The 16,699-nt window shown below is 39.2% G+C and overlaps 3 protein-coding genes across 4 annotated transcripts in view; 2 read left to right on the forward strand and 1 right to left on the reverse strand.

The window, feature by feature from the left end:
- The window catches only part of LOC105458922, an 87,401-nt gene extending 79,845 nt beyond the window's left edge, over positions 1 to 7,556 (forward strand). Inside the window, exon 13 of the mRNA XM_011704535.1 lies at positions 1,799 to 7,556. Within this exon, the coding sequence (XP_011702837.1) occupies positions 1,799 to 4,517 (2,719 nt within the window). The 3' untranslated portion in view covers positions 4,518 to 7,556. The remainder of the gene's footprint in view (positions 1 to 1,798) is intronic.
- Positions 7,557 to 8,600: 1,044 nt separating this feature from the next.
- Positions 8,601 to 12,596, forward strand: LOC105458923. 2 transcript variants are annotated; one of them, XM_011704537.1, is made up of 3 exons: positions 8,601 to 9,042; positions 9,363 to 9,516; positions 10,005 to 12,596. In XM_011704537.1, exons 2-3 carry the CDS (start codon positions 9,418 to 9,420, stop codon positions 12,147 to 12,149), a joined length of 2,244 nt encoding a protein of 747 aa, XP_011702839.1. In that variant the 5' UTR covers positions 8,601 to 9,042; positions 9,363 to 9,417; the 3' UTR covers positions 12,150 to 12,596. The 2 variants fall into 2 exon arrangements, with proteins under 2 accessions (XP_011702839.1, XP_011702838.1); XM_011704536.1 differs by having other exon boundaries at positions 9,386 to 9,516.
- Positions 12,597 to 15,263: 2,667 nt separating this feature from the next.
- Positions 15,264 to 16,424, reverse strand: LOC105458924 (probable small nuclear ribonucleoprotein G). The gene is made up of 4 exons (XM_011704539.1): positions 16,234 to 16,424; positions 16,093 to 16,115; positions 15,533 to 15,657; positions 15,264 to 15,394 (listed from the first exon to the last, which is right to left on the reverse strand). Exons 1-4 carry the CDS (start codon positions 16,263 to 16,265, stop codon positions 15,344 to 15,346), a joined length of 231 nt encoding a protein of 76 aa, XP_011702841.1. The 5' UTR covers positions 16,266 to 16,424; the 3' UTR covers positions 15,264 to 15,343.
- Positions 16,425 to 16,699: the final 275 nt, after the last annotated feature.

A 16,699-nucleotide genomic window follows, 5' to 3' on the forward strand; every position in this document is an offset into this window, starting at 1 on the left:
TATCAATATAGAATTTGTGCTAATCTAAAGGAAACGTCACTTATTATGCTAAATTTCTTAAATAATGAATGTAAAATAGATTATATATTTAAGAACCATTTTATTCGGCATAGTGCGAATATCATAGCGCATTTTTTTGCGAGCTATGATTTTTGCATTATAATATGGGAATTCGAAGCGGTGATGGTTTATATAGAAATATTTAGACGTTACTGGATAGTGGATACCGAAATGCATTAAAGTAATTTTACTGCTGTGATTGCAACTGTTAGTAGTCGTAATAATGCTCCAATATATTCTTTCAGTCAAAATTATAATAAATATAATATTTTTACACGAATTCAAAAAAATTAGATTAGTAGCTAAGCATTTGAATGATGTCAAATTTGTCAAGTTTGTGTCGTTTAACATGTGATCAAATCTGTTCCAAACAGATTTTTTATTGCAATAAGTAATAATGAAATGTAGGATTGTATGTGCAATTTTCCATGTGTATTTTTTTTATTTAATTTATATTTAATATATTTTTTGGTGCAATATGCATTAAGTGATTTGAAACTCTAGAAAGTCTTAGATGAAGAATGTGGCTACACGAATGAACAGTATTATGTTCTCATCGATTTGCTCGTACACAGACTTACACTTCCTAATTTAGAGCTTTACTTCACTAATTACATATAATTACACAAACAAAATAGAAGAGCTATGTAAAATGGAAATAACTTTTACGCACTGCATTCTACATCACAATATTAATAATATATATGCCTGCAATGCAAAAATTATATAACAAAAAATATTTTGATTATTAATGTATCTATGGTTTCTTTATTTATAGTTTTCAAGTTATTAATCTATCAATGCTGCACACATGGCTAATATTAATAAATAGGACTAATTAAATTTTTTTCTGAACAAAATACTGTTCAACTTTTCAATCTAAATTTTTATGTAGAAATTGTAAATTTAATATGGACATATTGCGCCATATGAGAGGCGGAGATTGTTTGAGAGATTATTTATAACGATATAGCATGTGCAAAATCATGTTATGTGAGCATGAGCATGAATGAAGATTCTTTTCTTATTGACTCTTTGCAATTAATGAAAATCGATAATTTAATTCGATGTTACTATCGAGCATTCAGTTTTAATGATAATTTTTTATTATGTTAATAGTAATTACGTAAGAAGTACTTAATTTTAATTATGAAAACAAATATTTTTTTAATTCTTGACTCATTCCTTGGATATTAAATTCAGATATCCGATAATATGTTACTCATACTCAGAGAAATAAAAATGTACAATTTTATTATTGAATAAACATAGTATTGATATAAAGTGTTTTTAGTCTTCCTTTGTAATCAACGATTTCCTTCTTTTCCAACGCTTGCTACTAATCTCTTAATCTGTAACTAACATTTCCCGGCAATTTTCTTGCCTGTGCATGTGTCTGCGGTGAACAGCTACAGATGATGAGTAATGCTTTTACATGATTATTTTTCGAATAATGTTAAATACTACGCATGTGTTGGAGCATACATACAACTAAACTGTAGTATGTAGTAATAAAAAAGAATTTATATTATTTTTCTTTTAGATTATTTTAATATTTTAACGAATAATGTCACTATCGAGATCCGCATAATGCTTTATGTCCGAATTTACACTAAATAAAGAAAGATCCTTGGTTAAATTTACTTTACTACAAACAGTGTGTACTCGTTAGCTGTGTATCCGTAATTGCTTACAAGTTCCTTGATCCCCCCGCTTATAATTCTGCTTCAAATTTCAGGACCGATCGCGGCCACAATGGATTGCTAATCAAAACGATCGATCGTTCCAACCCCATGTCCCGTAACATCGAAACGATCGATTCTAGTCTGAGTCAGGATCCCGCGTGCGTGAGTCTGCTGCCTAAGGCAGAGGCCGACGAGCGCTACAACAACAACATGTTCGGCCAGTTTAAGGGCTTCACGATCACACCGATCCACTCGAGTCAGTCGAAAACCGAGCCCACGAAACCGGCGCCACCTCCACCGGGCTGGATGCCCACCGTGGCGATAAAGACAAACGTAGTTAAGCCGAACGTGCAAAAGTGCAGCGTACCGCAGAGGAGCAATCTATTGGCTTCTAACGATCCGAGCTCGATCGCGCCGACATTACCGCCGCTGAATCCCGGTTCTACGGCACGACCGTTGATCAGTAGTCCCGTACTGGCGGCCACGACCTGCACGTCCGTCGAATTGGTGTCTAAGGTGCCCACCAGACCTGCCCCGGACGTACCTATGCGTCCAGCCCCACCACCGCCGATCACCTCCGTGCCTCCTGCGAGGCCGCAGAGACCCAACAGCACGCCCTTGACAAACGTGATCCTGCCGGAGCCCGAGAAGAAGCCGGAAAAGAGCAGCAGCACGCTCAACCGAATCGCGTCGATGTTGCGCCCCGGCTCCGGCATCATGAGAAGCAACTCCCAGAGCGTGCAGAGAGACGACAAGAACACGAATTCTCTGCCGAGGAGCCAGCACCACAAGGCCAACAAGGTCATCGACAAGGAGATCCTGAGGAACCTCGAGATCTCCAATCCGATACCACAGACGCAGATTGAGATCGCGACGCCGGTCATCCCGGTGATACCGGCGACCGAGGTCGAGAAGAAAAACGTGGTCCTGCGCGCTCAGTCGATGAGAGACAGCAAAGCTACGTCGAGACCGTACATCCAGACATTCGGTTCGATGCGTCAGACGTCACCCGTCAAGAGGCCCACCAGTATTCCCGCCAGCACGAGGCCCACGTCGCCACCTCCGGTCCCACCGACCGTCGCGCAGACGGAAAAGGCCGCCGAGAACGCGATAAAGATCCCCGGACTGCCAGGTTATCAGAATCCGCCGGTGAAAACCGTTCCGAAGCTACTTACGGAGAACACTTACGACGACTGCATGAACCTGATCGCGGAATCGTCCCTGACGAAGATCACGGAGGAGTCGCCCACGAACGACAATATCTACGCGGTGATAGAGGAACCCGTGCCGGAGAAGAACAGGAAGAACATGGAATTGGAAACCACGCCGGCTGATAACGAGTATAAACTGCCGAAGCCCATCGACACGACGACCGGCGGTCCGAACAGCCTGGAGTCGATGGGTCTGCTGTCGGAGATCGTGTCGGAGATATCGAATCGCAATTTCGATTCCATATATTCCACCTCGACGTTAACCAGAAAGAAGAAAGAGAATAATAGGGAAGACGTGACGAAAAATATGGAAAATATGGGATCCAACAACTCCCTAGGCAGCTACATGAATTCGAACCACTACAAGATACCCGGTGGAATTTACTCAAACTCGTCCTCCGGTAAGTTTAATTCCTCGAGCTCCACCACCAGCTCCGGCTATCTCCATCCATCCGTGATAAACGTTCCGCAAGTGGAGAGGAAAGAGGCGAGCAAAAATATTTCGGACGCGAACGACAATTTGAAGTCGGCCGATAAAAATAATCTAAACTCCCTTAAGTCCAGTAATCCTAATGTAAACGACGAAATGTCCAAGGAGCTCGGCATGAAGCCGCCTGAGAATCCAATAGGGTATAAACCATTCGTCTCGACGAAGACTCGACCATCTCACTTGATACATATCAAGAAGGATGACCAAGCTGAGAGCAAGGTACCGGCCAAGCCGCCGTTGAGTAGGACTAAAACGCCTCCGAACATCGCGAAGAGCCCGACTGCCAAAGACGTGCCCGAGTCGAGCGTGAAACTCGCGAGACAAAGTTCAGATAACACGTTAAAATCCTCGAAATCCTCGAAAGCTTCGGACACGAGTTCGGCGATGGTGAAACAGAGATCGGACGTGAGCCCGATCGCGAGACAAACGCAGCTGAACGCGTGCAAGTCGAGTAGCGACTTGGCTAAGGAAGAATCACACACAACAGTATCTGTCAAAAATGTGCCTTGTAGTCCTAAGGATAATCCGGGAAAGTTCAATAGCCCGGATCTGGTCTCGAGTTGCTCGAATACGAATCAAGGCGGAACGAAGTCGCCGGACGTTGTGGGCAGCAATCCCAAGTTCAGTCTCTCGCTTAAAACCGTTCAGAAGACACCGACGGCGCCGAGGGGTGGCCAGAAGACGCCCACGACGCCGTTGAAACCGCTCAACATTACATCCAAGGCAGCCAGTCTTTCGGAAAGGAAGAAGTCTCCGACCGGCAACGCGAGTGTGACCAAACCACTGTCGCCGACCGCCAAGGAGGCGAATAACGGTAGTACCAAGCCGTCGCATTTGACACCGAAGGTGAGTTCCGCTAAGACGGAAATCAAGAGCGGGGACGGGGGTGCAGCAGCGAAGACGAATCCGCTGCAAAGAGTGGCGAGCGGTAAATCCAACGTGGCGTCGCTCCAGCAAAAGTTCGAGGCTAACAAGAACAATTCCGGTGTCGCGAGGACTGTGCCGAGTGCGAACAGTAAGAAATCGATAGCACGAACGACGGAGGTTGGCGGCGGCGGATTGAGGAAATGAGCGATCGTCCGGAAGAGCGTGACAATTCGACCTTCCCGATCGCTCGGGACGTGCTCTCGACGGGATCGGAGGAGCGTCAGAGACGCGGCGAGGGAAATCTATACTTGAAACATTCTAGTCCGTCACATTGAATCGTTCTCGCGTGGAAAGTCGCGTGGTATATAAACGTGGTATACACGTTCACGGTAAATCGCAGTACATCGTAAGCGTGTGCACGAGTATAAACGTAGATAATGCGTGAGAGAGCGATATATTATCTCTGTAATTTCTTATTTAAGAAATCTTAAACAGAAGTTTAAAAAGAAGAAAGAATAGTACAAGGATCGAGTCTTTTCCTCTAAGATCCATAAAACGCTAATTTTACAAGCAAATATATTTCTTGTCGGAGTATTAAGATAGGTCGTATATACGCGGCTGCGTTGCATAAGAGACACGATATTGAAAATTGTAAATAGTGCCCACACTTAAAAATTCTCATATTTTTTGTAGAGACTATCCCATTGCCGATGTTCAGGCGTACCTATGTGTAAGCCAATAATTACCGTAATATTTATCTTAAGCGTTTTATAAGCGACATTGCGAGGTAAGCGACAGTTATTTTCGGAACCATCGCTTGTGAAACTGATAAGGGGCGTGTACGGAATTAATTGACCTCTGTGATATATGTATATGTATAAAGAAATATTGCACACAGAAACACTATTATGCCACATTGTTACGGCTAGCAGATTTTAGACGCGACCAAATTATTTTGTATCATACTACGTACGAGGGTAATTCAAACAGCAAATTGATAATATTTCACGAGACGAATATCCCAAGCTGCATTTCAAACACTCGTGCAGAAAAGAGAATATTCTTAGAGAAGATTTTGATTTGAAAGCAATTAGGCTCCCATAAATAAATTAGAAATAAATACGAAATGAGTAATTTGCGAGCCGATACGGGTGTTATATAATAATAATCATTTTTATTGTTACAATATCCAGTCACATACAAAATTTTTAAACAAGATTTTTTTTAAAAGATTTTGACACTACCCCATAAATTTTCTAATCTTACTCTCTCTCATTATCATATGTTTGAAGCCCGTAAAGAACATTTTGTACGAATGAAGATTTAGAAATAATAACGGGGTAAAAAAAAGTAGTTACATTCTTGACTGAAGGTATCAAAAACATTTTTTTCTGGTGGAATAAAGAAGTTAATGCAACGGTATGAGAAGTGTATTAAAAAGAGGGATGATTATGTAAAAAAAATGGCATATCATTTATCTCTATTTATCATGTATTATCTCTAAAATTGAATCATGTATTATCTTTAAGTTTGAATCATGTATTACCTTCAAATTTGAATCATGCATTATCTCAAAATTTAAATCATGTATTATCTCTAAATTTGAATCATGCACTATCTCTAAATTTGAATCATGCACTATCTCTAAATTTGAATCATGACACTATCTCTAAATTTGAATCATGCACTATCTCTAAATTTGAATTATGTACCAAAATATTTCATTTGCTGTTACTTTTTGAAACACCCTCGTACATAAATCGTACTGACAAAAAGAAAACGCGCCGTTAAGTTTTTTAAAAAGCCATCGGAAATCGCAGTCATATCCGACGTGTAGCTCCGTTAATAGGAGGGAGAAAGATCCCTTTTCTTTCCAAAGATTAAATATTTATGAGAGATCAAGTTGCAAGATTGTACCTTCGAGGTCCCGTGGGAGTCAAAATGGAAATGCCATTAGTTAGAAGAATCTAGGTGTTAGCGCATGCTAGTTAACATAACACTGCGAATTAAGATGATACCACCGTCGTCGGCAAAAAGGCAGGCGAGGGAGCCGCTAAAAAAGAAAAAAATTGTATTCCGCCTCGGTCGCGCGCAGTTATCACGCATCCTCTATTTTCTCGTCTATTTTATCCTTCGCGTAAGGTCAGAGGCTTGCTTCGACTATTATAGGTGCCGTTTTAGATGCAAAGACTAAAACTATTTATTTGACTGACTACCCGTGTAAATATATGTTCGTAAGATATAGGCGTATATTGTGAAGTTTTTTGTACGATGTACCTTCGCGAGAATAAGTTACATTTGTAAGTTACCCTCCCCCTACATGCATTATACGTGCGATCGCGAGAAAGAGGAAAGCAACTTTTCGACGAGACTATCGTTTAATTCGCGAGGAAAGGTTTTATTGAACTGACAAGGTCTGTGAGAGAGAACTTCGTGCATTTACTGTCCTCTTCTTTTTTTTCCTCTTCCGCGCAGCGAATCCCCCTCCCCCCTCCCCCCCGACACGAATCCAGTCCGACACTTTGATTCGCGTAGCGTTATCTCGAGTTTGTAATGATAGTTCCTACGTGCGGAGCGTCCAGAAATCACACCACCACCAGAGGTTTCAATAAAGAGGTTCAATAAAGCTTTTTGACCATTTACTGTGCGTACTGTGCATTTTTGCTTTTTCCGCTTGTTTCTTCACGCGCGAGACGAGTCGTGTGCGTTGCTTCGATACGAGGACAATCAGACGTTCGTTTTAGCGATACGGCGTACGAGGAGGCGGCTTGCTTCAGCAACCCCCCTCCCGCTCGTTATTAACGAATAAGTATTACCCGTAAGAATATTCTTTCATAAAAAGGAAAAAGAAGTAAAAAAATGTTGAACAATTAAAATGTGTTGAAGAGAATTAAAAGATATTGAATGCAACCAAAATGCAACGGAGAGTGGTTGCGCCAATTGCGACCGTATAATACAAAATATTCGATGAATTGGCTTAAAATATAACGCAGCTGTCCACACACGAAGCCGTGATACGTACAACACTTCGTTCTTATACATCATCTAGCAAAAGTAACGACAACATCAGGCATCACATTGCAATACATTCGGTACCAAAGAATACGGTATAGTAGATAGTCCTATCTACGACACTGCCGAGATAAGCACTACAATAATTAATTACCTAGCCGTCGGTTTAACGATAATTGTGTACATTAAAATCCATAACGATGTTACAATAAAGTCTTTATTCCAACTAAACATTTTCCTGAACCATCCTCTGCATTTCTGCACTGTGGCAGTAATTAAATTCGAATATCGGGTTTACGTCGAAGGAGAAATATATATGTATACATAACTAGACTGTAACTTTGCACGGGTACATTATAATGCAAGATGTAGTAGAATGATTAAATTCTGATTCATAAACGATTGACTCTATAGCATATATACAGATCTCTTTTACGTAATAAATTCTTTGCTATTTTTAGACTTGATGTTTCCTTAAAGAGAATTAACTTTTTTTTTAACTTCGAAGAATTTGCGCGAGGCACTTTTCCGCAGAATACGAGATAAATGTGCCTTTTAAAAGTCAAACAGATGAAGTAGAAAATAGAGAAAATTAATTAAGCCGTAAGGCGTAAATTACAACTGCGTGCTCTGTGGCGCTTGTTAATTGAGCTATTTACAAAAGTGAAGTTGATCGGTTCGGTTTCTGAAAAGCTCAAATAATATATATAAACGAAGAAAATGTGCAGATATAAAGCGAGCGCCTTCGTTTCTACACAACTGCAGCATGAATAAGGGCGAGAATCAATTATAAACTAATTAAGCGAAATTTCAAAAATTAATCTTCCGTATAGAAACTTAAATCTTTTCCAAGAAAGAGGAGAAAAATGGAACTGTATCATTTTTAATTCCTTCCATTATGCGAGCTGTATAATGAGCGAAGGAGCATAATTAGGAGCGGAGGGGAGCGCATTAAGCAAGTGTTCTACGAAGCGCGCGTATACGAGGCGTGCCGCGTGCGGATATGTCCACGCAACAAAATGACGTCACAACGCAATACACGAGTAATGACGTAGTATGACGCAATTTGACGTAACAATTCAGGTTCGTGGACCTGTGTCCGCGCGACGAAAAAAAAATGAACGAAGGGGAAGGAGCGCGAGGCCGCGACGACGCAGGCGCGTAATGCGCGCATTCGTCGGTGGAAACAACGGCATCACCTCCGTCGAGAATTTCCGCGTCTCTCGCGAGCAGCAGCGTATAGGTTTACACGTACGCGTCTCTCGGTCGCGGGCGCAGCAACACTTCGCCGTCAGCTCGCGAGGTCGGTCGCGTGCGCCCGAATCTCGGGAGTCTCGGGGATCGCGACGACGCGGGGCGATCATCCCCCACGGATGATGTGTCGTCCCTGATATGAACGGAGGGAAATCGTATCCCGCGCGCTTCGTCCGCTCGCGCGGACGAATTCGATGGATGTGAGGCAGGCGCGCCTGGCCTGGCGCCGCGCGTGCGTTTCCGCGAAAAAAAGAATCAGTTTTTTGGAGGGAGAGAGAGAAAGAGAGAGAGAAAAGAAAAGGGAAAACGGGTGCCGCCGATAGCGCGCGGGATGAGCAGAAGTGCCAGAAGCGCGAGCCGCGGACCACCGCGAGGAGTCCCCGTTCCCGTTGTTCGGTCGGTGGCGTCGGAGCCGCGAATCATGACGCTGACTTTGAATCAGTCGTGACCGAGTCTCTATCCCGTAAGTAACCTTTCGGGGAAAGTTCGCGGCAGGTGGTGGGGTGAACCCGCAAAAACTTCGCGTTCGCGGCGGCGAGCACGGTGTCGGCCGAGTGACGGGATTTGATTGCCCGAATTAACTGACTAACCTAGAAATTGTGCTTCCTGCAATTCCTGCTCTACTCCCCCCCCCCTCCTCCCCGCCTCGAGCGTGTCGATTCCGATTTCGCCTCGTATCACACGAGTCCGTATACTGTCGTGTTGCATCTATCGCGTTCGTGCGGGGAATAAACGGCCGACGCACGTGTCCCGCTGACAATCTCGAGAAATTCGCCGTTCCAGGCCAAATTTTCTTTAAATTACAGAAGACCTGCGTTGACCGCTCTTACCTGTTGACATGGTGAAAATGGCATATCCACCACTCTCCAAGCTCGTGCCCATAGACACAATGTCCAATATATACCCGAACAATACGATAAAGCCCACTTTATCCGAAGTAAGTTGTATCACTTAGTTATTTACCGAGGGGTCAACCACTGTTGAAAAAAATGTACAGCGATTGCCAATCACAGCAATACAACACACCTTATTGCTTGTATTTTCTGTTGTATTACTTTCGTATTGTCAGTAATATTGCCATCTATTATCACTGCCACCTAATTGCACAATATTATCAAGTATTGCTAATGTATTGCCAGGTATTGCTCGAGCGAGGTATTGCTATGTGTCGATAACATATTGCTAGTACTGTATTGTGCCGCAATACTGGCAATATACTCCTAAAAAAATGTACTGATTCCCACAGTGGTTGACCCCTCAGTTATTATGCAAAAAAAAAAGTTATGAGTGCTATTAATTTAGTTAGATAATGTATGTGGCAAAAAATAAATAATTACAATAATTATAGTATATATGTGCATGTTTATGTGTTACAAGATTTTACACAACTTTACTAATGAGTCACGTGGGCTTTATTGCTTGTAGGTGTTGCAATCAGATTCGGTGAAACGGCTTTTCAATCAACCGAATCTCATCATCAAGGCAATTCCATTGAAACTGGCCGAGTCCGGCAATATGTTTTCGCATAAAAGGAATGGCATGAATTCAATATCAAATTGTACCAAATCTGAAATATCGATACTCCCTGTCAGGACAGCGGACGAGGAAAAGGAAGACGCCAATCTTCTGCCTTCAAAAATAGAGCACAAAAAGTCGGAAATTGCTCTGTTACCCATTGAGAAGAAATCATGTGGTCACTATGAGCCGTGTGAAAATATCGTTTGCGACGTGACGTTACAACAGTACGTGGATAAAGATGGTGTGTCACCCATGTTGGCATTGAGCATAGAAGAGGATGAGATAAACGCGCCGGTTGAAAAACATTGCGGGAACAAGTATTGCGATGCACTAAGCATCGACCATAATCGCTGTCGTCGGGCATTAATAGAGTTATACCGGTGTGACAGGTCGCACGTGTGTGATATTTGTGGGGTGACCCTGAAGAAGCGGATATCCCGGGTATACCACAGGAATTGCACGAGGAAGAAAAAGTACGTTCACAACGACGTGGACAGATTGCATTTGCAGAAGGAGCGGATGCGCATACGGGAGCTGCAGATCCTAGAGATTTCGAGAACCAAGAAGCGCGACTACTCGGATCCCGACAGCGCGATGGAGACACTGCGGCGGAACGAGGAGCTGATAATCATTCCGCAGAAAGCGTCTAGTCAACGACCGATCGTCACCGTGACTTCGGTACCTAGCACTCAACTGACCAGCACTAACGTCATCAACGTTCAGCAACCCATCAAAATCAATGCGCCGACGACTAACACCACGAGTATCTTTAAAAGTGTAATTTCCAGCAACGCGCCGTACTCGGAGAGCAAAGTGAGACTGTTAGGTCAAGTGAGATATCCAAGTCTACAACAGAATTCCCACTTGGGATCTACCACGGTTCCGATTTCGATTCGCGCTCCGACTCCGATTCAAGCTCAATCTCCAGTCTTAGCTCCAGCTCCAGTTCCGACTCTAACCCTAGCTCTAACTCCGACTGCGGCAGCATCAGCTCCGGTTCCAGTTACAACGCCAACTTCGGTTCCAACTCTGACTCTGACTTTAGCTCCAACTTCGGCTGCAGTTCCAGCTCTAGCCCCGATTTCGGCCCCCAGTGTTGTTACCACGTCTGCATCTCCGACAGTACCGTCGCACAAACAATACATTCGCCTCGCAGTTACGCCTCAGACCACTACTGCTCAGCCTATAACGATAAACAACTGGATTGTATCGCCGTCGCACATTTTGACGACCGTGGCAGGTCAGCCTAAAACGTTACTCGCGCCGATACGTGTGGTACCTATAACCAACTTGATAAGTCCACCGTCGTTGTTACATCGCACGCAGGGTATCCCTAAGTTCTGCATCGTAGCGGAAAATCTGGCTACGCCGATGACCGTTTCGAGTTCCGTTCAACCTACCGCTGCAACTGTCAATACTGCCACTACGCAAGTAAACAACACTTCAAATCTTGCAGAGAACAATCCAATACCAAAAGTACGTAAACCATCGAAATTGAATAAAAAGAAGAAGAGCTTCTTTTGCAACTACTGTAAGAAAAGTATCACTACTGATTGGTACTTCAAGATGCACATCGCGAAGCACAAGGGCGAGAAACTCTTCTTTTGTCATTTTTGTGACGAATCCTTTAGCAACAATTACGACCTGAAAAAACACGTAATTAATAAACACATCGGTCAGAAGGAGCTTGCATGTGACAAGTGCAATTATACTTCCACGTCACTTGCTTCCTACAAAAATCACATCCAGACACATGCGAGATGTGGTCTCAACAAAGCAGACGTCCATTCGAAGAGAAAGAGGAAGTTGGATCTTTTAGAGGATAAAATAAGCCGTAAGTTGAATCACAATTCGTACAACAGGAAAGTAAAAATAAAATGCGAGGATACATCCGTTAGTCAGATTGAACACGTTGAGAAGCATAGTAATAAAGAATTATCGACGATTAGCATAGATGGCAATGCGAAGGCAAAAGGATGTAACTTCGCGTCCGTGAAAAAAATTGTCGAACCTGAAAATTTCGAACAAGAATCTGCTATTACATCGAGATGAAGCGTGCAATGTATTTTAATTTTGCAATACAAAAATATTTTGCCAAATATAGTTCGTTAGAAAGTTTATGTGGAGCACGAGAGTGGAGCAACCGAAGAATTGTCTCATTGTCCAATCAAAAAGCGTTAAATGTAAAATGTTAATATGTGTCTCGTACAGTGTATGAGTGAGGCATACCCGGACAAAAATAATTTAATGTTCTGACGTCGAAATAACGACTGTGTGCTCTTGAATTTGTTGTGTAGCCTAATGATATGACGGAGTGTATGTGAATCTCGTCGATGCAAATGTTTCTTAATTTACACGGTCACACTTTTAACTACTGTGTAAATAAAAACCACGATAAATCTGCCCATATTCTTTTCGCGAACGTAATATTTTCAATTCTATTTTTATACGATAATTTAGTGTAATATTTTATATCGTCGATTACGTTTATGCTAATAATTTTTCTTTACATTCCTGTGTGTTAGATGCAAAATATAAATATATAAAAACAATTTTTTATATATCACGTATATATTTTTAAACATTATTTACAATTATAAAATTTATTCGACACAAAAGAAAATACTAAACAATGCAATTATTTAAGTTTTTATAATATTTAAAACAACAAAATTTTAATTACTTGAAATACACAGTAAAATACATCATTCAGAAATTTAACTATTTCTTTTTTTCTATATTAAAGTCAGCATCTTCGAAAAATTTGGAAATATGTAATATGTAACATGTGAAAAATTATAGGGTTCGCATATAACTCATTTAACATAACTTGTGTAATTAATTTTATCTCGGTGAGATTGCATTTAACTGTGATACATTTTTCCCACGAAAATATTGTTTTCTATATGATTTATAATTATATTCGTTCTACATTCATCTATATATTCTACTCTAAACTGTTATTTGATACTTTTTGAAAATAATACATATAAAATATGTATGTAGTCAAAAATTTCATTCTCTGCAACTTGTAATTCTCAAATCTTGTAATTTCTCAAATGAAAGTCTTTTTCAAGGATTTGTTTTCTTACAGATAAGATTACAAATCTTATCATAATTACAAGGTGCAAATCGTAAATTTGTTGGTGTATTAAAGCATCCAATAGATGAATATGAATAATGACTGCTGCGATGTTACACATTGACATGTATACAGTAATACACGAAATAATGTTTCTGCATGTAAGAAATATGTTAGTCTAATATGAAGTATATTAAAGCTTTATTCTGAAGTAGCCTTAAATATCAGCACAGATTGAAAACTGTCGCCACATACCGTATGCAAAGCCATTTTTTTTTTCAATTATAAATTAGTGAATTGTAGCTATCAATATAGTTAAAATACTTTTTGTTTTTCTACTCTCTTTTGCATTGGAAAAGACGTATAAAACGATAAGCTATGTTTATATTTGTGATATAGATTTATGCAGTTATTTGTAATACTTTATTGTTTTCCTAAAAACATTGTTTCCTAAATATACTATTCTTTTTTATGCGCCATATCCGTAAAATATTCAAGGACAAAAAAATGACAAGTTATTCTTTAAAATTTATTAAGCATCTCGTATTCAGTGAAAACCTTTTTTTTATTATTGTAAGACAATTGATAAGAGCAGAACAGTACAAATAATATGAAATATTTTAAATAATAAATTTAAGTTTTATACGTTATGCATACATCGTGAAACATTCACTATTCAATATTTGCTGTGCTCTGTCTTGTTGCTGAAATGTAAAAGGACGGTATTATATTGTCATACGATTGTCATAAAATATTTTATTACGAGACATCTATCACTTGTTGAGGATAAATGTTCCTGAAAACTGCGAAAAATCAATGAAATATTGAGTGCCTTGTAAATCAGAAGTTTCTTCTAATATATAATCGTGCTTATTTTTTAATAGATTTGTAGATAGTCGTCTACAGAAATAAAATCTGTTATAAAGTATGTCTCCTACATTTGTTTGTTTGGATTTTTCTTTAATATCATACACATTCGCGCTGTAAGTATAGATATTGCTTGAAACACACGTCTGTTATCATTATTAGATAGTTTAAGTAAATCTCAAGTTAGTAAACATACACGGAATTTGTGTATTTTAATGTAAGCCTGTGTTTATAAAGATTACAATTTATAATTATGAATTCAGTGTTTTCAGCGACATAAAACGATGTATGAAATGCAACAGCGTTATCTGCTCTGATGATAATTTTTTTTATGCTTTGGTACATTGATGATATCCATTTTTATTGAAACAGAAATAGTCTATAATCTGTTTTTCCGTGATACAAAAAAGGTTAATATAAAAAAAAAAAACTGAAAATGAAAATATAACATGAGCTGGGCATTGATAACGATTACGAAAAAATATTTGTTACATCGTGAGAAATTAAATTAGTTAACTATTTGTGATGATATGTAATAGTGCAATACGTTCAGTAAAATAAGTTTATTTATTTTCTCGATGTACTGGCGACGTATAATAATAAAAAATTAAATGCAGTATTACAATTCTTGTATCTTCGCTCCTACGTTTGTAATAAAAATTTGTTAATAAACCATTCGTGTTTGTACATCAAATGTACATAATTTTTCTTTTAATAGCCACTTAGTAGCCCTTAATAGCCCTTTACTAGCCTTGACGAGAATAACTCCTCAGAGCTTGCCAGAATTCTTCATCAAACAAGATTCGATTCCTATAATTACCCTGAGTATATGATACTATGAAATTAGATTAGGATAATATTCTATAATAATAGAAACGCAGTATCTCTTCTCTTCCTCGTAACATGAATGTAATTCCAAAGTAATCAGAGATAAATTGTGATCACCTTATCCTTTGGATCGAAAATCTTTATAAACAATAAAAGCTTTAACAACAAATGAACAAAACTCAAGTTTTCACAACAGAAATTTGACAACGGGATAATTCCTTACAATAAAAATTGCAATTATAATGAAAAATCAGAAAAGTCAAGGTTCATATAGGAAGAATTTATACATCGTCCAAAGAATTAAGGCTTAACTTGGCGCCATATAGAAGTCATTTATAATATACAAAAAGATTAAAATAATTTGTAAACTATTAAAGATTACCAACATCTTGATTATATCTTAAAAAAAATGTCGATTATTTATTTAAAAATACACATATTAGATACAGATAGATTCTAGTAGCATATATTATATTCGGTCTAAAGCTTCTAACATTATGACGCTGTTGCCACGGATTACCTAGAAATATACAATTTATCTTGATAAACATTATGATAACATTACAATAATGTTAAATGATAATACTATGAAATTATTTTATGCCATTTGCATAATCTGCTTTCGCAAAGGTAAGAATACAGCCACCACAAAACTTACCACCATTCCGATATTGTTTTTAGTACCGTCCTTGCATTCTTCCACACTCTCGTCTATGACCATGTTCATGAACGGATCGAAACCTCTCAATATCCCAACAACGCGCCGACCACCATTCAATTTCACTGGAAAACATTTCAAGTGAAATTAGAATAAAGAACAATCTAAGTTTAACATAGAAATGCGCTCATATGTATTTATATGTATTAAAGTGTTTCTTGCACAACTGATGAATAACAATAAGACTATAAAACTGTTTTTAATTTTAACTGCATATACTTGCGATTAGCCTTTTCACACAAATACTACAGAATTAATTTTATACTACAGAAACAAAGTATAAGAAACAAGTTTGTTCTATAATACAAAAAAATAATGTATTTAAAAAATATTCCTTTATAGAGAAAAGTGCTTTTCACTAAAGAAATCTCTGACAGTATTTATGGGGGGGGGGGGGGTATATCAAACTTAACCTCTCCTCTTGGCAAAGCTTAGAACATAACCTTTCTCTTGGAGATGTAACTTTGATTTTATCGGTGCATTCTTGCGTTGTTACTTACGGGACAGTCTTTTATCCATGTACCTGAAAAGAGTACAGAAGTATTAAAAATATATAATGCAATAAAATATGATATGTATAGAACCCAAACAAACTGCCGATAGCGAGAACTTTGCATCGGCTTAAGAGAAATATACTTCACTTCTTAAGTTCTGGCGGATGTGCTTTACTCATTTTCGATTACAGCAACTGGACGCTCAATTATCTGAGTATATTAATAGATATACAGAATACTGTGCAACCACAAAACTTGTGTGCCGGTAACCGATGATGCCAATCGAGGACACGCAGTGACGCACTTTACAATTGGTGAAACTGGAAACATCACCCGGCATGCCCGCGTTGCCCGCGTTTGATGGTCAACCAGCCCTCTACGCGCACACTATTGTACTTCGTAGCCATATTCGCAAGAACTTTCGACGGATAACATGCTCTGTGCACGGTATTTGGTTCTGTTCTGTACTATATCCACAATTTTTTGGTTCTATTTCGTAATTTCTAATTTTCATATTCATAAAATATCGATAATGCACACTTGTAAAACATGATTATGTATATCAATTAGATTTCAACAATTAATACATACAAATACTGTAAAATTTATTTTT

The sequence above is a fragment of the Wasmannia auropunctata genome, unplaced genomic scaffold (genome assembly GCF_000956235.1).
Source record: "Wasmannia auropunctata unplaced genomic scaffold, wasmannia.A_1.0 LD334250.1, whole genome shotgun sequence".
Classification (NCBI taxonomy): Eukaryota; Metazoa; Arthropoda; class Insecta; order Hymenoptera; family Formicidae; genus Wasmannia; species Wasmannia auropunctata.

Bases quoted from the DNA above. Each gene is read 5' to 3' on its own strand.
- LOC105458924 (XM_011704539.1), bottom strand. From the start codon at position 16,265: ATGAGTAAAGCACATCCGCCAGAACTTAAGAA. The intron at 15,658-16,092 runs GTAAGTAACAAC...AATGTTTTCCAG, and splicing joins CATGGATAAAAGACTGTCCC to TGAAATTGAATGGTGGTCGG. The intron at 15,395-15,532 runs GTAAGTTTTGTG...GTATATTTCTAG, and splicing joins AAAACAATATCGGAATGGTG to GTAATCCGTGGCAACAGCGT.
- LOC105458923 (XM_011704537.1), top strand. From the start codon at position 9,418: ATGGTGAAAATGGCATATCCACCACTCTCCAAGCTCGTGCCCATAGAC. The intron at 9,517-10,004 runs GTAAGTTGTATC...TATTGCTTGTAG, and splicing joins TAAAGCCCACTTTATCCGAA to GTGTTGCAATCAGATTCGGT.